Consider the following 22,199-nt stretch of genomic DNA (forward strand, 5'->3'; position numbering starts at 1 on the left):
TTCATAGGGTCATCTGTGATGTGTGAAATGTGTTGCCTGGCTCTCCAGGCAGAGTTCTGACTTTATAGTATTAACTGGAAGAACAACAAGGAAACAAAGGGGTATTCTTCACGGTGGATTTTGCTTCGGTTTCGATTCGGAGCAAATAATAAACTGATTTAAATAGCTTTTTCATGGCAGTGCAGATTCTCCCCCCATCCCAATTTTTCATGGGAGAAACAGCGCACTTCTCTGCGCTGCTTACGTCTGCTGCCGCTCATGACTCACCGCTCCAAATCCGCCTAATCCCGCCCACTCTTCCCATGATCCTGTGTGTGTGTGTTGGGGGGGGGGGGGCATCCCGAGAGCAGCAATCCAAGCCAAAACTCCCGTCACCCTTCTGAAGAGGGCAGCCAGTCTGCTCTGGGTCTCCCTCCTGCCGGTGCGATCCTATGTGTCTGTGTGTTGGGGAGGGGCATCCTGAGAGCGGCAAATCCAAGCCAAAACCCCCATCACCCTTCTGAAGAGGGGCAGCCAGTCTGCTTTGGGTCTCCCTCCTGCCGGTGCGATGCTGTTAGAGTGGCAACTCCCCCAGCCAATCACCGTTCTTGGGGGAGGAGAAAGGAGACGTCCCGGGGAGCGAAGCAAACATTTCTTCATGGGCATCCGAGCAACAAAATGCTCTTTTACTGGAAAGTACGGCTCAGAAGTGGTTTGGATTGCCTCTCTTTTAAACCGGCTTATTTTGCTCAGTGGGGGAAAACACAGCTCTGCAGTGAATAACCAAAATTTGCCTCCGACGCAAAACAGTGTCGAAACAGCAGCAAATATCCATGAAGAATACCCCAAAGAGAAACAGAGAGATAGAGAGTGAAGAAGAAGAACATGCGGTCAGTTTGCAACCCCCTCCATGGGGTATTCCAGGCAAGAGACGAGCAGAGGTGGCATGCCCTTGTCTTCCTCCGCCTAGCAGCCCCAGTCTTCCTTGGTGGTCCACCAGCCAAATACTGACTGTGGCAAACCCTGCTTAGCTCCCTAGCTCTGACAACCCCAGGCTAAGCTGGGCTAATCAGGCTGTTAAAAGAGTAAAAGAAAGGTGGAAAACAGAAAACAACAACAACAGAAAATATACCCCAAAAAAATCAAAGAAAAGGAAAATGCCACAGTACAATCTATTTTATTTTTTTAGAAGACAAAGCATTCCAGGAAAGAGCCTGCCTTGGTTTGTGTTTCTTAATTACATTGGCAATGGTGTGTTTGTCTGCTCATGCGCCTGTCTGCAGTTCGGAAACTGAGATTAATGCCGCTTCCCAGCCTATTGCCTGTGGTGACAATAGCTTTATGAGCTTAGGTTTCTGGTGGGCAAGATCGTGCTTTATAAAACTGCAACTGATTTCTCCACTGAGAAGCTCAAGGGCTATGAGCAGAGACAAAGGATGGGCCTTGCTGTGCCCTCAGCAGGACATTGCGGGACGGATAGCCTGATAACATGGCAGAAGATTAATAAAATAGCAATTGGGGGAAGGGTGGACAAAAAGGACTGAGAATCTGGGCACATGCTCCGCAGGGAACTGAATGAATCTCTTCCAGCTCTTAACTTTGCATCAAACGGTGCGTTTGCTCTCTCTTTCTCTCCTACTTCTTTCCTGCCTTTAAATCAACTAGGCCAGGCTTCGTCGTTCTGACACCTCCCCTACTGTTCTCAAGCACATCATCTTTTCATTTTTCATTTTGCTCTCCAAAGCCCCATGTGTGCTCCAGCACTCCTCCCCCTCCCCACAGGTAGATGGGCAAACAAGTGATATAGTTGCTTCTGATAATGCATTTTTTTTCTGGATTACAGCTACAGCGGCAATTCTAAGCAAGAGTCACACTCTTCTAAGCTTATTGACATCAGTGGCCTTAGAAAAGCACGACTGTTTAAGGTTACACCGTGAAATGCTGTTGTTCTGTCCTGCCTGAGCGCAAATGCTTTTGTTTTTTTGTTTGTTTTTTGCTTTCCTAAATGAACTGAACACCACATCTCACTTGTGGCCTTTCTGGCTTTAGGGAGAAAGAAGGGGCAGGAGAGATCCAGCAAGCCAGCACTAACAAGGGTGAGAGATTCAAAACTGATAAAGGGAAGTATTTCTTCACGCAATGCATAGTTAAATTGTGGAACTCCCTGCCCCAGGATGTGGTGATGGCTACCAACTTGGAAGGCTTTAAGGGGGGGATGGACATGTTCACGGAGGAGAGGGGTATTCATGGCTGCTAGTTAAAATGGATTCTAGTCATGATGGATAACATTTCTCTCCAGGATCAGAGGAGCATACCGAATATATTAGGTGCTGTGGAACACAGGCAGGACAATGCTACTGCAGTTGTCTTGTTTGTGGGCTTCCTAGAGGCACCTGGTTGGCCATTGTGTGAACGGACTGCTCGACTCGATGGGCCTTGGTCTGACCTAGCAGGGCTTTTCTTATGTTCTTATGTTATGTTCTATCAGTGAACAGCCCATTGCTCTACACTAGCATCAGGGGCATTGGCTGGTTGTCCTGGATGTTAAAAAGATGCTTCGTGCCATTCCAGTTGGAAATGGGAAGCCAGGTCTGCAATCAAACAAGCATTTGTTGTTCGTTGTAGCCCAGACAGTGGATGTTTAGGTCAGGGCACTGCAGTGCCTCAATCCCAACCAAGCCTGCAGAGAAAAGCCGATGAGACTGCACCGTGACAATTTGTGTGTGTCTCGTCCAAGCAGTGTTACTGCTGTGAGTAATGTGATGCTGTCGGATGGTTTTTTACTGTGTAGCGAAGAATTGGACTCGCATCAGAAAGTAAGGGGAGATTTGTTCATCACAAACAAAGTTCCAGATCGTGCCACATATTGCTGCAAAGGGGGGGGGGGAGTATCAGTTGTCATTGTACGCTTCATAATGTTGTCAGTTTTGCAGTCTGGTCAGCGTAAACACTGCTCTGTTCAATATTCCTGGCATGACGAAAGGATTACATTGTATTTCAGGGGCTTACAGTTCTGAACAGACCTCTCAATTGGTAGGGTTGGAGATCTCCTGCTATTACAACTGATCGCCTGCTGTTACAACTGATCTCCAGCCGATAGAGATCAGTTCACCTGGAGAAAATGGCTGCTTTGGCAATTGGACTCTATCGCATTGAAGTCCCTACCCAAACCCCGCCCTCCTCAGGCTCTGCCCCAAAAAACTCCCACCGGTGGTGAAGAGGGACCTGGCAACCTTATCAATTGGTATTTTGCAGCGAAGTTGCGTTGAAAATGGGTTAAGCAATTTAGATGGACTGGGAACAATTATATAAATTTGTGTGGCATCAGAAGTACATAGATGGTGGTGTGACTTGTTTTAAAATATAGAACTCACTGAGGTGACAAAGGGCAAAAGAAAACTATTTCACCAAGAAGGGCTCTGAGTGTTAGCTGGACAGGCAGAAGGAGGGAATCTATCTGCATGTGTGCAGATTGCACACCTAAGCAAAGGAGCAGAGACGAGGAGCTGGGTTCTTCCCCTCTGGAAGCCATGACTTTCTTTATTGTCAATCCATCTCATGCTGGGTCTTCCTCTTTCCTCTTATTTTCAACCTCTGACCTAATTAAATCCATTGATATATGGCAGTCTGTATACTATAGAAAAAAGTAATGAAACATTTGAAGACCCACAATGAGTAAATGTGTCTCAGCAGTACACTATCAATAGATAAATAATGCCTATTGGCCAAATAAGGACTATCAGTCAAACTTCATGATTAAAAACATTACAAACTTGCAAATCTATGTTAAGGATTTCATTTATTGATTTGTGTCTGTATTTAAGGCATTTCTAAGTTTTCATTTCTGAAAAAAATAACTAATAAAGTATACTACATGTTCCTTTGAGCTTTGATGTAGAGCCAGTATTGTGGACATTTGGTAGAAGCGCTAGCTTTGACAAACTCTAAAGACAACCTGTAAAATAGAGCGGAACCACAAGGAGTGACAGCAACCAGAACAGCTCATTTTTACATCATTCTACTAAATTGCTAGGTCTTCATGCAGGGTAGCTATCTCAAACGCTTGGGGATTTTTTTCATTACAAATGAGAGAAACTTGTTAACTGGCAGTATCGCCGGCTTGTTTGCTTCAGATTGTCTCACATTTAGCCTGTTTGAAGGTTTGAGAGTGAATGACAGAAGAAAACACTGATAAATTGTTAGGCCCTTCCCAACATTCAGAAGTTTTGGAGTTCCTGCCAGTGACAGATGGCTTCTCCTCGCTCATCCCTTGTCTTCTTGACAGCATTTTTTTTCTGCGCTCGGCAAAAATCTCTCCCCAATGTGCATTCTGTAGAAAAATGATAATCTGCTTCCCTGCTTCATCCGCTTTTGTGCTCATTGGTTGAGTGGCATCCATATCTGATGAAGTGCGATGTCATCTTCACAATGCAATGTGCCAGTTTGGTGTATTTAATGATTAATCACGAGCGCTGTTATTCCGGGGGTTTATTTTTTAAAAAAGAATTTCTGTTTATAATCTGCTGATGTTTAGGTTCCTGATTAGCAGCACATTGTGTTAGAGGTCCACTATGACAAGAAAGGAGGTAATTAAGCTGGGTGGTTAGTTAGAGAGCCAGCGTGGTGTAGTGGTTAAGAACAGTGGTTTGGAGCGGTGGAGTCTGATCTGGAGAACCGGGTTTGATTCCCCACTCCTCCACATGAGCGGTGGAGGCTAATCTGGTGAACTGGATTTGTTTCCCCACCCCTACACATGAAGCCATCTTGGTGACCTTGGGCAAGTCATTCTCTCTCAGCTTCACCTACCTCACAGGGTGTCTGTTGTGGGGAGGGGAAGGGAAGGTAATTGTAAGCCGGTTTGATTCTCCCTTAAGTGGCAGAGAAAGTTGGCATATAAAAACCAACTCTTCTTCTTCTTCTTCCTCCTCCTCCTCTTCCTCCTCCTCCTCCTCCTCCTCCTCCTCCTCCTCCTCGGAAAGGACAGAAACCATCCCTTGTCAGCTTGATCCCTAATCAGCTGAAGTCAATTTCTATTTTCCCCCCGCCTAGAAATACCACCCTTCTCACTTAGGAGTCCCTTCAAGGCTGGAACTCAGCAAGACGGTTCCGGTTTGTGCCAAACAGGAATGACCAGTGGAACAGCCCATCAAATAATGTGATATTTGACAGCTACAGTAGAAGGGAAGGTGAACCAAACTAGCAGGTGTTCCACCCTGCACAGCTGGAGTTTCAAAATTGCCTGCTTTGGAATGTGTGTTTAAACAGATCATAATATTCAGCTGTATTAGAAACTGGCCATGATTACCATGAGAATTTCTTCTGTGAATAAGGAGCTTTAATGAATAAGTTCTTGCTTGGTTGGGTTGGGAACTTCTCTGGGTTTGGTCATGTTCAGCGCAGTCCTGAAAGGAATGCCCATGCTGGGTTTAGGAGGCAAACTAGTGGCGTTGCCTCCTAAAGAGGTTTCGGCACAGCCAAAACCTCTGCCCGGCGCCAAAAACTCGTGTAACCCTCATAGGCATATCTTTACAAAAATAAAAAGGGGCATTCCCGAGCCGAAAGTGCTTGGGAGGCCGACTAACGTCAACCCCGCCCCACGGCCGGCGCCCGGAATGCCTCCCGGGGCAGCGCCACAGCCTGTGCTGGTGGTCGGCGGCAGTGGCCGGGGAGCAGCGCCCGGCCTTGCACGCCAGTGCTGGGGCCACTAACGGTGATGTGCGCCTTCCGGGCTCCGGCAGTGTGGGCCCCTGCACCGGCGAAGGCCGTAGTCGGCCTCCTAAGGGCTTTGGGCCCATTTTTCAGGAATGGGCTCGTTGACTCCTAGAAAAGTAACGACAACACTTATCCCATAACCACATTATCGATCCCATTGTTCGTGCTCACAGGAACCAAATTGCAGTTGCTGTCGAGCAACCCTGCAGCCCATTGGGATGACAGTGCCTTTTAATTGGTTTGCTCCTAATATGATTGTTCTAAACAATCCCCATAAAAATGTGCAATTAAAAAAATCCACTCAGAAACCCACAGCTGATCTTCATCTTAGAGGTACCCATAAGTTATTTAATAATTAAGTGAATATGAATGGCTTATTTTTTCCTTGTGGTGCATTCCAAGCAGTCCCTGCATAGTTGGAAATGTCTTGAGGTATTTGCTTTCTAAAGCAAAGATGTTTAAGGGTATTTGAAAACCATTAACATTTCCATAAGAATTTATAGGAAGGGATTGCCAGGGGTTAATTTTTTCCCGCTTAATATACTGAGGAAAGGATTTCAGGTTTTATATGCTTTTTCCAGCCCTCATTAGGAATGCATTCTATAGTGTAACTCTTTTTTTTCCCCAGCTCAAGATGTGAGTTGCATAAATGACACCACGATGAGCTTTCTGTCTCATGGAAATTTCCAATCTGTCCCTCTTCTTTAATATGTGCGGCGCACTATTTGCTGTCACAAAGCCAGCACTGTAGACAGATGAATTCCAAACATGCACAGCCATCTGAGGTGTGGGCCATTAAACTGCTGGATGCCTTTATATGCCCTCTACAAAATGAATTTCTCCATGCTCTGCATCCATATGACTTCTTGTTATTGCTCTGCTCTGCCAAAAGTAGCCTTGTGGAATGGCCACAGATGGTAGCCTTAGCCTACATTCTATATCGGTTGCATTCCCCCAGTGTGGTGTAGTGGTTAAGAGCAGTGAACTCCGACCTGGTGGACTGGGTTGGCTTCCCCACTCTTCCACATGAAGCCAGCTGGGTGACCTTGGGCCAGTCACAGTTCTCTCAGGACTCTCCCAGCCCCACCTTCCTCACAGGGTGTCTGTTGTGGGGAGAGGAAGGGAAGGATATTGTAAGCCAGTTTGATTCCCCTTAAAAGGTAGAGAAAATTGACATATAAAAACCAACTCCTCCTCCTCCTCCACATGGGTTTTGCATTCCAGTGCTGTTTGAAGAGGTAACTCAACAGGGTTGTTGTGATGATAAAATGGAGGCGAGGGGAATGATGTAAGCTGCTTGGAGTCCCCATGGGGTGAGTGGCAGGCTATAAATGAAGCGAATAAATGAAGACATTTCGTTCAAATTATTCCACAGAATTTAAGAACACTGAAATGTTCTTTGCTTTTCCAGTGACCCTCTCTATTAATTAGCGTAATTCCATTTGCTTTCCTTGTCTCCCTGTGGATGTTACAATGGACTTCCTAAATGAAGGAAACTGCAAACTCAGGGGAGAGACAAGGGCGCTGTGGAACATTAGGTCATGAATGTAAAAGGCACGTCTTGTCCAAGTAATCACTGCTGAACTGACAGATAATTGGATCTGGGTTGTGTTAGTGCTGCCTTTGGGTTTTTAAAGCTCTTTTAATATAATAATGAATGTGTAAATGTGTTCCTAATAACAGCTGATCAAGGGAAATCTTATGCCTGTGTCATATTATTCCCGTTATTATTATAATGAGCTGCATGAAGGAAACTGGAGTGAAGGACAGCAAAATCCTCACATTTTCCGATCATCTCTCATCAGATGGGAATGCAACTAAAGTGTGTGATTTATTATGCATGGACTGGAGGGAAAGGGGGTATTCCTGTTTCACTAACCAGAAAAGTCTTTTGCTGTTTTATTAAGTATATATAAACGTGTTCTCAGCAGAGAATCGGAGCAGAGAGAGAGGGTTTGCTAAAAGAAAAAAAAGGGGGGTCTAAAAACCAGAGCAAGCACTGGGCTCGATCCAACCAGCTTTTCCACTGGGGAAAGGGTAGTGATTGTAGTAAGGAGAGGAATTGGCCAAGACTGCATGAAAAAGCTGGCTGGATCCAGCACAGTATGTGGTGGCCGCTGACAGTAGCATTCCTGGGGCAAATTCCTGACAGGCATTTGCTGTAACTAGGGCTCCCAGGCCCTCCGGCCCTCACCCCCCTGCTGCCATTCAGCTGGCCAGTGGAGGAACCTACCAGCGGCAAAAGAAGGCCTAGGCTGGCATTGCTGCAGTGTTGTCGGCAATGTGGCAACATCATTTCTAGCAGGCGCTGGAAGTGATGTCATCACATTGCCAGCAACACGGGACACTCTGGTATTTGCGCAAGAACTCTATGGTAAAAATGGCTTCTACCTTACAGTTTTTGCCCCAGTAACAAAGTGTCCCACATCACCGGCATCATGATGGTGTCAGTTCTGGTGCATGTGGGAGGTGATGTCACTGCCTCGCTGGACTAGGCCTACCTCGCTGCTGGTAAGACCTTCCCATCCCCAGCTTGTTACTAGGAGGGACCTGGCAACCCTAGCTGTAATATTTGGAATTTCTCAGTGTGTGCTGGCTACCATCATATTTTCTTGCCACCTACGACTGCAAGAAATGTAGAGCAGGAGTTATTGAGATGCGTAACATGATGGAGGCCTCTGAGATGCTACAAATTTCTAGTGTCATCAGGTATAACACCTTCATATAATGCCAAAATAAAATGTAATTATAGGTTACAGCAGAAGTAACAGGAGTAGGTCGTCACTTAACTAGGGTTGCTAGGTCCCTTTTTGCCACCAGCAGGAAGTTTTAGGGGTGGCGCCTGAAGAGGGCAGGGTTTGGGAAGGGGGGGATTTCAATGCCCTAGAGTTTAATTGCCAAAGCAGCCATTTTCTCCAGGGGGACTGATATCTATCGGCTGGAGTTCAGCTGTAATTGCAGGAGCTCTCCAGCCATTACCTGGAGGTTGGCAACCCTACACTTAACATACACTGACATGTCAGACAGCAATGGAAGCACTCTTAACCACTCATTGATGAATATGGGGATAAATGTCTGGGACAAACAGTGAATCAATCTAGTCTCTTCTAGTTGCCGCAGCCATGACGTTCTAGGATTTCCCCAATCTCTATGACCTTTACCATGGTCTTTACCCTTTGTCTGGAGCTTTGATTCTCGAAAGCTTATACCCCCAAAATCTTGTCGGTCTCTAAGGTACTGCTGGACTCAAATGTAGCTATAGAGCAGAAAGGAAGCTTCCTCATGGTCTGACTCCATTACAGTAGTGTTTTGGGCCCAAACACAGCCAACCGATTTTTCTCCCTGGAGAGAAAATGGAGCAGAATGCAGAAAGCATGCTTCCACAGTGCCTCCACCACCCATCTTCGCTTATAGAGAATACTGTTTGAAGCAACTGAACTCTTATTCTTTTTCTGGCTCACCACACAGCATTACATCTTAAAACCATTTGGGCCTTTGAACAAAATAATGAATGCAAAGGAGGCCTAGTCTCCTTCGTTGTGCTAGAAATGCACTGTAACGCCACGTTTAATTAGCAAGCCAAACAATAAACCCAATGCTTTGGTAGAATTTTGCTCAAAGGGGTCCCTCTATCTCAATGGAATAGCAAAAGGTCTTGTCAGAGCTGGCGCTTTATTTATTTATTTGTTTGTCATTGGCTGGGAAGCATCTATTTAATAGTGGTTTTTTTGGCTTTCATAGCGATAAGATGACTGATGGCTGGTTTGTGTTCTATTTTCAGGTCGTGGAAGCCAATTTGGTTGCTTTTGACTGTCACTGGATCATTATAAATGAGGTAACTGTCAGCGGGAATGCGGATCCTGTTTTCGTTCACACTGGGAACGTTCACGCCAACCTTGACTTTGCCAATAGGAAACAGTAACAGCAGCAGAGTTCAGGCCCGCTGCTGGGTGGGAAATTGTGTTTTAATAAGGAGGGAGAAAAACAGAAGTGAAAGAGGTTTCGAGTTTGAATCACATAAATAAAAGCAGTCCCCTGCTGAGTATATTTAGCTGGGTGTTTTTTTTCCTTCTTCTGGCCAGTGCTTGTTACTTTGGGAGACATTTTAAAGAAAAATGAACAGGAACCACACACACAAAAATCCTCACAAAGGAGTGTAGTGAATTCTTTCCAGTGTTGTTGCTGGGGTTCAGTTTTGAAAAAAACAACAAAATTATTTATACAAGATTAATTTGTTCCCCTCTGGGGCCACTTAATTACATAAGTGGATCGTTGCGGGCAAGCCGGAGTGATATATGCCCAATGAAATTGTTGTTAATTTTCCCAACAGACACCCTATGAGGTAGGTGGGGCTGCTGAGAGAGCTCTAACAGAGCTGTAACTTGCCCAAGGTCACCCAGCTGGCTTCGTGTGTAGGAGTGGGGAAAACAAATCCAATTCACCAGATTAACCTCCACTGCTCATGTGGAGGTCTGGGGAATCAAACCCGGTTCTTCAGATTAGAGTCCACTGGTCCAAACCACCGCCCCAAACCACCACTCTTAACCACTACACCAGAGGGAGAGAGAGTGAATCTAACTGAGGGATAACTGGGACTCTGGGTAGTATAGATGTCTGCCAGAGATCAAGGACAGTAGTATTTGAGACTAGCTACCTGTCAATTTAGAATAATGAAATTAGGGACAATGCAGTATAAAATAACTCTGTATTCACTGATTAACCATGCACTTTTTACCTCTGTATCATCTTTATAACCTAAAGGAATTGTACATAATCCTTCATGTTTATCTTTAAAGGTTAAAACATCAAATAGTAACTATGTAAGCTGCTTTGGGTCCCATTGATGAAAAAGGTGGGGTATAAATGCAGTAAAATCAATAAATATAAACAGCTGGTGAGAGAGACACTGGAAAATTTGCTTTAAAAGTCCTTAGTGGACTTAGAGTCCCCTTTAGTCAAGTTCTTCTCACAAAGTATTAGGAGTTCATAAAGAGCAAGAGTTTGGCTTAGTATATGCCCCGCGGACTTCCTGAGTAAATGGTCCAAGTTGAAATGATCAGAATCAAATACTGATGGCAGTTCTGCCCCATGGTATTTCTGCATGCCTATATGGCAAGTGGAAAATCACAAAATTCCATGGAGATTTCAGAAAGCAGGACAGAACCAGATTTTGTGCCTGGCTGAAGAACATCTTCATCCCTCTTTTCCCTCACCCTAAACAGATTTCTTAATTATTTCAAGTGAAGTTATTGACAAATGCCCAGCTCATGCTGCCTCTGGAATGGTGATCGCTTCAGTTCTTCCTCACTCTTCCCTTCCTTCACACCAAGGCTTCTAGCAAGGTGGAAGTGATTGGCTCAGGACTCCTTGACCGAAACTGAAACTAGGAGGCAACAGCCACCTTCTCTGTCTTTCATAAGGAGCAAGTGACAATGAAACTGATGGTTCACATCATCAGAAAAAAATAGAGGGGTCATTTATCCAGTCTAAGCTGCTGTGGGAGAAAACAGATGCTGAGACCATAAGGTTGGTGGCGGCTTGAAATTGAGAGCTTGAGGCTGTACATAAACATCCCCCAAAACATATGCTCTCCTTGCAATTACTGAGTTCTGGATGACCACCAGATGAAATCAGTCAATGCTGTCACCAGTTCTGACATGGTTGTCACTTCAGCTTTCCATATACTCCCAGTATCAGGCTTCACACAGCCAAATTGTCAAAGACTGACCTTTTCTGAGGCCAGTACATGCAGAATGGTTGTGAGAGGCCTGAACTTTCAAACAGAAAATTACCCAGGTGTCTTAGAGTTCACTGTGTACTGGAGCAGGGTTTCCCAAATGTGTCAAACCTGTGGGCAGTTTTGGAATTTTGAAAACAGGTCGTGGGCGCCACAACAAGATGGCGGTCACAAATTATTGCAAGGTTCCACAAAAAATGAGAAGGTTCCAAGTCAAGCATCCTTTTATGATGGACCTAGATGTTTCCCAGTTGTTTTCACCACAGGTACAAATGTCTTGTCTCTTGGGCTGTTCCAAAGCACCTTCTACTCCAGTGAAACTGAGGAAATCCAGTCTCTTTGCATGGGGGAAGAATCAAGTGTAGGGCTGCAGGTCCCTTTTCACCACTGCAAGAGGTTTTTGGGGCAGAGCCTGAGGAGGGTGGGGTTTGGGGAGGGGAGGGACTTCAATGCCATAGAGTCCAATTGCCAAAGCAGCCATTTTCTCCAGTTAAAGGGACTAGGCAGGTAGGTGATGTGAAAGACCCCTGCCTGAGACGCTGATCCCTATTGGCTGGAGATCTGTTGTAATAGAGGGAGATCTCCAGCTAGTACCTGGAGATTGGCAACCCTAAGCAAGTGGGTGCTAGGAAACACATTGGCAAGTGTTGTGGTGGCAGTGGGCAGCACGTGGGGAAGACTGGCCTTGAGATACCACAAAAAGTCATATTCCCTGGGCCCTGTTCGACCTCTAAGTAAAGGTGAACATTACAACCCAGAGGCTTTTCCTGGCTTTTCTCTTCCTCCCCTCCCCACCAGCCCCACTTACTTTGCAGTTTCTGTGGCTGTTTTTTCTGTGGTTGCTGCTGCTGCTGAGCTAGTGTTGGTGCTGGTCTACCAGTCATCCAGATGTCTGATTTATGGTAGGACAGGCCCACTGGTTGCCTTCCCCTACCCACTCCTTTACCAAGATGCATCTTGAGAACATTGTCTTCTGAGTGTCCTGACATCTTAATATAGGGTTGCCAACCTCCAGGTACTAGCTGGAGGTCTCCTGCTATTGCAACTGATCTCCAGCCGATGGAGAGCAGTTCACCTGGAGAAAATGGCCACTTTGGCAATTGGACTCAATGGCATTGAAGTCCCTCCCCTCCCCAAACCCTGCCCTCCTCAGGCTCTGCCCCAAAAACCTCTGAGTAGTTTTAGAAAATTTGTTGCATCCAGCCAGGTTTTTCTTTGAATCTCACCCTATACCCCTCCTTAGTACACTCCCCATGCCATATGACTATTGCCCATGCAGATCCCATGATACACATCATAGCCTTTTTTTGGAACTGAGAGGGGACCCCGCCTTCCCTTCCACCAACAGAAAAGCTGGCTGAATCCAACCAGTGTGTCTTCCCCGCCCCTGTGAGGGTGGTCCAATGTCAAGCTCTTTCCGGTTTGAACCAGGGCATCTGTGTGTATTATCCATCACTGAGTGATCACATGAACACATGAAGCTGCCTTAAACTGAACCAGACCCTTGGTCCATCAAAGTCAGTATTGTCTACTCACATCTGCAGCGGCTCTCCAGGGTCTCAGGCAGGGGTCTTTCACATCACCTACCTGCCTAGTCCCTTTAACTGGAGATGCCAGGGATTGAACCTGGGACCCTCTGCATGCCAAGCAGAGGCTCTACCACTGAGTCACGGCCCCTCCCCCATGCATTAACATGGTGCCTGTGAACTGCAGTGCTAATAAGGGAGGGTTGAGGACAGTCACCATTCCCTCTGCGTTCACTTCAGATTACATACAGTTCTGTCGGAAAGTTGACGTCTCTGGTTTTTCTGAGATATGGAACATAGCACATCAAATGCTCTTAAACAACACTGCTTTTGTTGTTGTCGTTTGCATTTTAATGTCGATTATAACCAAAAATAGGCCTGGTGAATCTTGCTGGGAGTCTTGCCGCCCCATGCGTGCATGCAACAAAAATGCCTCCCCCCCCCCGAAATGATTACCCTGCATGTGTGGAGTAATGGAGTTGATATTAGTATGTAGAACAGATTACAGCGCTATGCTAAGCATTTTTTCAATAGAACTCCCGAGGGCTAGGTTTAGTGCCTTTCTGCATATTTATTTTATCCATTTAAATATCCGTTTAAAAATCAGTACAAACCACTAAAAGATGCCATGGCGCTGTGTTACTGGCTTAGAATATTATACGGTAGGATATTACACCATCAGGTTGTTCTTTTATTACAAAGAGTTCACTTGTTTCTCCGTGTGTTTTATGAGCAATTTATTATGTCCATGTTACCTGCTCTTAATTAATTGAGGAGATAATTGGTCTCTTGTGTAAAGTCTATAGCACCTACTTACCTGTATCTTCAGCATCAAATATTGTTTGGAGAGGACATGCGCATACTCCTTGATCTGCTTTTGATTGCCTCAGACATCTGTTTTGATGTTTGATTATTAGATTTTCTTAATTGCATTACACTACAATAAATTAGCGTAATCAGGCTTTATTTGCTTGTTTGTTTCCCAGTTTATGTTTCAGCAGAAAACCTGTGCTTCGAGGCAGTCATCTACCTTTGGGTGGAGGGGGTTACATTTTAAACTTGGATTTTTAAAGTCCTGGGCACAGGCATCCCAATCCTGAGTTGGGGGGGGGTTAGATCCACAGTGGCCGGGAGCAGCGCAGCTGCGCCACCTTTTCAGAGGCTTCCAGGATGCCAAAAAGAAATTTAAACTCTTTTAAAAAGAAAAAAGGGAAATGCCCCCATTGACTACAGCGAGGCTGCACCACCAAAAAAGGTGGCGTGGTAACGCCGCAGTGTGAGGGGGTGTTCCTGGGCTGAAAGGCATTAGAATCATAGAATCATAGAGTTGGAAGGGACCACCAGGGTCATCAAGTCCAACCCCCTGCACAATGCAGGAACTTCACAACTACCTCCCCGCCACACCTAGTGACCAGAAGATGGCCAAGATGCCCTCCCTCTCATGATCTGCCTAAGGTCATAGAATCAGCATTGCTGACAGATGGCCATCTAACCTCTTCTTAAAAACCTCCAGGGAAGGAGAGCTTACCACCTCCCGAGGAAGCCTGTTCCACTGAGGAACCGCTCTAACTGTTAGAAAATTCTTCCTAATGTCTAGACGGAAACTCTTTTGATTTAATTTCAACCCGTTGGTTCTGGTCCGACCTAAAGGCAGTTCTGCCCCTGGAATTCTCTGGGAACGCATCCCAGAACGCCGGCATGGAGACTTCCACCACTGGAATGCTGCCAGGAGACAGCGTTGGCTGCCCATGCCACTGCGTTGCATCCCTGCGCCATCATGGATGTCACCCATGATGGCATAAGTGCTCTTTATCCCAGGTTAGATGGGCACTTACACCACTGCAGGGTCACGCCGGCTCCTAAGGAGCTTTGCTTTCCCCCCTCAGGACTGCAGCCATAATCTAGTGCCCTGAACTAAAAAAAAGGGAGGGGGAGCCTGGTATTGGCAACTGCAGTGGGGTTGAGACTGTGGAACCAAGGGGGTGGTAGCCCAAAAAGTTTGGGAACCACTGGACTAGACCACAGTCAGCTTCAGAGCTGACGGGATTTGAGATTGGGTCTCCCTAGTTCAGAGCTGTAACCACTATGCGATGCTGGCTCTGTGTGGGGAGCTGCTCACAATTGTGTTAAATGAAGGAACTCCTATGGCGAGACTCACCTTATGGTGAGACTCTGGTGGTGATTCTGTAGTTGAAGGGCTGCTCCTAAGAACATTTCTCAATGCAGCTTTGCAAGAAGGGATATGAGCTTGTTTTCAAACTAAAAATGATCTAAAATAGTCCATTTGTTAGGGCAGGGGTCCCAGCCTTTTTCAGTCTACAGGCACCTTTGGAATTCTGATACAGGGTGATGATAGGGTTGGCAACCTCCAGGTACTAGCTGGAGATCTCCTGCTATTACCACTGATCTCCAGCTGATCAGTTCCCCTGGAGAAAATGGCCACTTTGGCAATTGGACTCTATGGCATTGAAGTCCTTCCCCTCCCCAAACCCCACCCTCCTCAGGCTCTGCCCCCAAAACCTCCCACCAGTGGCGAAGAGGGACTTGGCAACTCCACATTAGGGACCCCTGTGTTAGGGTAATGAAGGCAAATGGGAATAATGATGAACAAAAATGAATTGGATTAACAATGAAGGAAGGTAATTCACAGTGGAACAAACCAAGGTGCCAACTTTGCCCTCATATAGATTCTAGGAACACCATCTCTGGACCCACCAATGTCAGCCACACGATCTCAGGTTCATATTCCTGCTCATCTTCTAATGTGATTTATGCCATCACATGCCAGCAATGCCCTTCCACAATCTACATTGGACAAACAGGTCAGTCTCTTAGACAAAGATTAAATGGACATAAGTCTGACATCAGAAACCACAATATTCAAAAACCAGTGGGTGAACATTTCAACCTTCCAGGACATTCTGTTGCAGATTTAAGAGTAGCAGTTCTCTTACAAAGGAATTTTAAAGGGAGATTGGAAAGAGAAACTGCTGAATTACAGTTGATATTCAAACTAAAGTCAATGCATTTACCTGGGCTGAATAAAGACCTTGCATTCATGGCCCATTACCAATACTGATTTCTCCACACCCATCTCTCCCCTGGACATCACAGACTCTTTTGCATATCACACCTAATCCAATCAAGCCTGCTATTCACATTTACATACTGTTCCTCTACTTAAAGACCAAGGGATTCACATTCCAGCTGTATCTGGAGAAGTGAGCTGTGGCTCACGAAAGCTCATACCCTACCAGAAAATATTTTTGTTAGTCTTTAAGGTGCTACTGGACTCTTGCCCTTTTTGACTAATGAAGGAAGGAAAAGCATTCATTTTTTTCTGGCACTTAGCAGTCTGGTTTAGAATAGAGATTTAGTCCTACAGCAAACCAAAAAGTACCATTTTTTAAATTATTGTGATAACACCTTGCAATTAGCAATATCAAAGGAAGCAGAAAGGTCAAATGGGTTGAATAGGGTACAGTTTCCCCACTTAGGGTTGGATCCTGTGGCAACTATTATGCAGATGGGAGGTGGTTTTTACCCATTGTTCCCCTGGGGTAACAACTCTTCAACTCCCCCACCCATGCTGCTTCTGGGGTACTCATCTCTCAGAAAAACAATTTCAGGGGGTATTTCAGGCTGCAGCAGGAGAAGGAAGGTGGAGAAGTCAGGCTTCCATACACAAAATTTAGATGAGATCCAACCCTTGATCTGTTGGTGGAAATATTTGACGAAGGCTACTAAAGCTAAACAAAACCAGACTGAAAGAAATGTGGAAAGCAGATGGTACTCAGCTGTTGTTTTCAGTTCTTTAATAAAGGGATGAGCATCCTCATTGGCAGTGAAAAGTGACATGAGAATTTGGTTTTGCTTGTTACCTAGTGAGATTTATCATTGCAACCAGGGAGGCTGGAATGATGCTTCAGTTTTCTTTAACAGAAAGATGTATTCTACCAAACCCCCACAGGCTACAATAAAAGCCCTGGGGGCTACAAGCTGCCCATCGCAAATTTCTAACATCTCCCTGCAATCATAAGAGCCATTTAAAAATACGTACATGCACTGAAAACGAAGATTCTCCAGTTCTTTGGTTGGTTGTCAATTCTTGTTAGAAACAGCATTTTTTAATGAAAACTTACAATCCCCAAATATGCTTCAAGGACTACTTATTGTCCACTCTTGATCTAGATGCTGTGAATGTTTGTGGTTTCATTTGTTCCTTTCAACATGTGAGAATGTTTGAAAATCTGCCCTTAATTTTATTGTATATTGCTTTCTATTTGAAGTAATGTTATATATTGGAAGAATGGATGAGAGATTTTTCCCCCTGTTCTTTTCCTTTATTATCCCATCTTTTTTTCCCTGAGTTTTACTACTCCTGAATGAGTAGGCCTAGGCTGATATATTGACAGACCGAAGGAGACCCAATGAGTTTTGTTGCTGAGTGTGGATTTGAACCTAGATCTCTCCAGTCTTCTCCAATTATTACATCACATTTTTCATCATGACAACTGCTGATTGTCATAACATGCATCAAAGAATCATAGATTTGGAAGGGACCACCAAGGTCACCTAGTCTAAGCCCTGCACAATGCAGGAAATTCACAACTACGTCCCATCCGGTCCCCCTGAAACCCCTACTCCATGCCCAGAAGATGGCCAAAAAAATCATCCAGGATCCCTGGCCAATCTGGCCTGGAGAAAAATTACTTCCTGGCCCGAAAGAGGCGATCAGCATTGCCTTGGGCATGTAAGAAAGGGCCACGAGAGCCAAACTCTGACACAGCTCTTCCTGCCCTCCCTCTCATGATCTGCCTAAGTTCATAGAATCGACATTGCTGACAGTTGGCCATCAAGCCTCTGCTTAAAAAACCTCCAAAGAAGGAGAGCCCACCACTTCCAGAGGAAGCCTGTTCCACTGAGGAACCACTCTAACTGTCAGAAAGTTATTCCTAATCTTTAGCCGGAAACTCTTTTGATTTAATTTCAACCTGTTGGTTCTGGTCCAACCTTCTGGGGCAGCAGAAAACAACTCTGCACCATCCTCCGTAAGACAGCCCTTCAAATACTTGAAGATGGTTATCATATCACCACTCAGTCATCTCCTCTCCAGGCTAAACATACCAAGTTCCTTCAACCTTTCCTCATAGGACTTGGTCTCTAGACCCCTCATCATCTACATTGCCTTCCTCTGGACACGTTCCAGCTTGTCTGTATCCTTATTTAATTGTAGTGCCCAAAACTGAACACAATACTCTAGGTGAGTTCTAAAGCCAGGCTTTACTGGGATCTTTCCCAAAGCTTTCAAGAAAAGCAGGTTTGAGAAAGACAGAAGAAAAGCCAGGGATATGGGGATGCGGAGACATGCGGGTGGCCATTGGGGGGCAGCTCAACATCACTTCTGAGAAAATTAGCACAAGGACTTTACCAGGCTCTGTTTTTATTGTGCCTACATATAAGAGTAGGTTGAAACTTTTATTATCATTAAGGTAATTTTTCACATTAACCATGCATGCTGGTTAAAGGAGAGGGGTTAAGATTTAAGAGAACATTTCATTTCGAATTCCTTTTTTTTTTTTTTTTAACCACTCTTTGGATAATGCTTGTGGAATATTCTCCAGTTTCAGTTCTGGGGAGGAAAACTATTTGTACTAATAGTTATCATTTCTTAATACTTTTTAATCACTCTCTCATATTCTTTCCCCCTCCCTGCCCTTCTTTTTTCCTTTTCCGGGTTAGTCTTATGTGGGGTCACACTTAATCAGGACCACACTGACTGAATAGGGATGCCAGTCCCTTGGCAGGGGCAAGGAATCTTTCACCTCCACTTCTTGTTTGAAGCAGCAATGGAAGAAAAATAAATGAAAAAATGGCTGTCAGCAATGGTGTGACATCACTTCCGGGGGAAAACCCAAAAGTTACATCAGTCGTCTCTAGGAATCACTGAAAATTCTACAGTTTTACCCATAGAGTTTCTGGCTATTCCTAAAAAGGTGTGATTCCTAAAGAGGTGTGGTATCACTTCCAGGGAAAACCTGAAGTGATATCACACGTCATTAGAAAAGGCTAGAAGTGACATCATGCTGTTGCCAATGGTCACCTGCCTAGTCTCCGGGCCTGGCAACCCTAAGACCAAATGACATCACACTATGCTGCCAATAAAATTTGGCTAAGGAATAACATCACGGAGGGCAATGTGAATGTCTTTGTAAGAAGCACTGAAAACAGCATCCATTTTTTCAGCACTCCCCCCAAAAAGATTGTGAAGCTAGTTTCATTTCAGTTCTATACTTTCTGTGGTTGTGTATATGAAAACTAAACGAAAGTTTCATTGGATGATTTTATATAATTTGGTTGTTGTTTTTTACTTTCAGTGTATTATTACAGGAAACCATGATTCATAAAAAGTTGATTTAAAATATGTAATTGAAGCGATAAATAAAACAAAAATACATCAATGGAATCCACAAAAACAAAAATGCTGGAGCTGTGAATCCATCCTCTATCTCATTATGGTGACAATGTATATGTTATAGATTCTGGCTTGAAGCCTCTTTCCCCTGTATTTTTAGTCTCCAGATAGTGTTTATAAAATACACAGTTATGTCTAAGGGGCAGCAACTGCCTAAAGGCAAAGGAAGAATCTAAAAACTGTGAATTCTAATTAAAATGTGCAGAACTTCTGAACACTGAAGAAGGCTGTGTGCTTTGCATGTGGGGGGGGGAGTGACAAAATGATAAATGTTTGCGCAGCCAAAAGTCTAAACTTCTTAGAAAATAGAACTTGGCGGTGTCATATGGTCATGTGAGTTTGATGTTTCACGGCATTAAACGTCCTGACAACTTCTCAGTTGCTACAGAGGTAAACACCACCTGTCTCATGATCCACTGGTGCATGAGGTAGACCCCTTGGGCTCATACTACTGCTTCTGTGTACACAAAACATCATGGCTCTTCATGTTAATAAAGAATTGAGATCTCCTATCCACTTGACTAAACTGATGTTGGCTCAAGGCACCAGATTGGAGAAAGTTATTATTTACTAGCAACATATTCATTGTCATGATGGATGGTGTGTATGTTCAAGGATCCCTAGGAATTCAGAGACTCACATTACACATATTGTACATGTGGTGGTGGAAAGTGGCATCAAGTTGCAGCTGACATGGCAACTCTGTAGGGTTTTCAGTGCAAGAGGTAGACAGAGGTGGTTTGCCATTGCCTGCCTCTGTGGTGCAACCCTGGGCTTCCTTGCTGGTCTCCCATCCAAGTTCTAACTAGGTCTGAACCTGCTTAGCTTTTGAGATCCAATGAAATGGTTCTAGTCTGGACCATCCAGGTCAGAGCATTATACATGTAGTGCGAATATAATGTCAGTGACAGTGTCCTGCCTGCTTTAGGGTTGTCCCGATATATAGTGCTATGCTCTTCTTCATTGGAGTGAATGGCTTCCATTCCTTTACCTGGGATAAGTAAATGGGTGCCCTTGGAGACATAATTGTTCTTTGAGTTAAACATGTCTCTTGTCCCCAGTGAATCCAATGCATGGAGATGAAAGTTTTTTTGTCTTCTCTCAGCTGTGGTCTGCAGATTTCAACCCATTTATTCCATCCCATAGAGTTGAAAGGCAAAAGCAGTGTTTTTATTTGCAGCTGCAAGATAAAATGATGCTTGGGAATCACTTCCAAATCGAGCGTGCCCAATACCAGAACTACATCATTTTTTAAATACCTAATCAATTTACATGCTGTTTGGTCCAAAGTACATTTCACATTACATTTCACGTCACCTTCCCCTTCCCCTGTTCATCCAGAATTGGGCATTGTCTGCTCTCAGCAGTTTCTGGACAGATGTGTTCAGTTGGAATGACTGAGAACTGAACCTGCCTCTATTTGCATATTCTTATCATTACATTTGCATAGCCATGCCTTGAGTTCTGTTTCTTAGTATTATGCGCCAAGCACACAATGAAATATTGGACCTTTATGAGTGTGACCATGTGTGAGAGAATGCTGGTAACTGAGTATGAGAGAGCGAGCGCCAGTGTGGTGTAGTGGTTAAGAGTGTTGAAGTAGTATCTGGAAGACCCAGGTTCGAATCCCCACTCATGCCATGGAAGCTCTTTGGGTGACCTTGGGCCAGTCATACTCTCTCAGCCTAACCTACTCACAGAGTTGTTGTGAGGATAAAATGGAGGAGAGGAGAATGATGTATGCTGCCATTGGAGAGAAAGGCAGGGTATAAATAAATAAGAGAGATTTTTAAATAATGGGCCATCAATGTATATAGTGGTTACAGAGGAAGTTCATTCTCCATGGAGCTAACAATCTGACTTGTAACGAATCTGAATTTCAACAGTGAAGGAGAAAACGCAAGAAAGAGAGAGGATGAACAGGAGGTAAATGGTCCATGGTTGTGCCTCTGTATGTACACAAGGATGCTAAAATTATGTCAGTGGGCTGTCCAAATGGGATTTCAGCAGTATGAGGTCATTTGCCTCTGCATTCATAGCTGAATGCCTGTCTGCTTCTTAATCGGAACAAAGGCATCAGAGGCTATCTGCCATTGCTCCAAGTGCCTGCTTTCCATAGGTACTTATGGAGCATGCAAGATGTGTAAGCAAAATGATCCATGGTGAACCTACCCACCTTCCTTCCAATTGAATAAAAAATGTGCCTTTGAATGGAGTTTATGAGGTTCTTTTAAACTCCTCCCTCTAATTATACTGCAGGTGTATAAAAAATGCTTGCATTTTATGCAAGAGGTAGCAACTTTTTCTTCCTCCTTGTAGCTACCGAAATGATAGTCTAAATGATAAGACAGCACCGTACACTGAGAGAAGCCATTATCTATGGTACATTAAGGATTAATCGACCAGAAATGCAGGATATTACACTGGACACAGCTGATGCCAGGTGTTATTTTGTTTGCAGAAAAATCTATACTTCATAAAGAACATAAATAACAGATGGCTTCAAAATCTATGACAGGCTACAAAGAGGAATAAAATAGGTTTAGTGTAGTCGAGAAGATTGATGTTTAAAATTCACATATCTCAGCATTTTCTTTGCAAGACTGCTAAGAAATAAAATAACAATAGAGCTTCACTTGACCCAGTTGTTCTGGGAATTTTAAGTATATCCATTTACATGTGGCAACACCTACCTTTTATTTAACATTTCCATTTTTTACATTCTCTCTCTCTCTCTCTCTCTCTCTCTCTCTCTCTCTCTCTCTCTCTC

The 22,199-nt window shown here is 44.4% G+C and overlaps 1 protein-coding gene across 3 annotated transcripts in view; it reads left to right on the plus strand.

The window, feature by feature from the left end:
- The window catches only part of GRID2 (glutamate ionotropic receptor delta type subunit 2), a 984,243-nt gene that overhangs the window by 610,404 nt on the left and 351,640 nt on the right, over positions 1 to 22,199 (plus strand). For all 3 annotated transcript variants that reach the window (XM_056855266.1, XM_056855267.1, XM_056855268.1), the window contains exon 5: positions 9,473 to 9,526. In XM_056855266.1, the coding sequence (XP_056711244.1) occupies positions 9,473 to 9,526 (54 nt within the window). The remainder of the gene's footprint in view (positions 1 to 9,472; positions 9,527 to 22,199) is intronic.

Source organism: Euleptes europaea, chromosome 9 (genome assembly GCF_029931775.1).
Source record: "Euleptes europaea isolate rEulEur1 chromosome 9, rEulEur1.hap1, whole genome shotgun sequence".
Lineage (NCBI taxonomy): Eukaryota > Metazoa > Chordata > Lepidosauria > Squamata > Sphaerodactylidae > Euleptes > Euleptes europaea.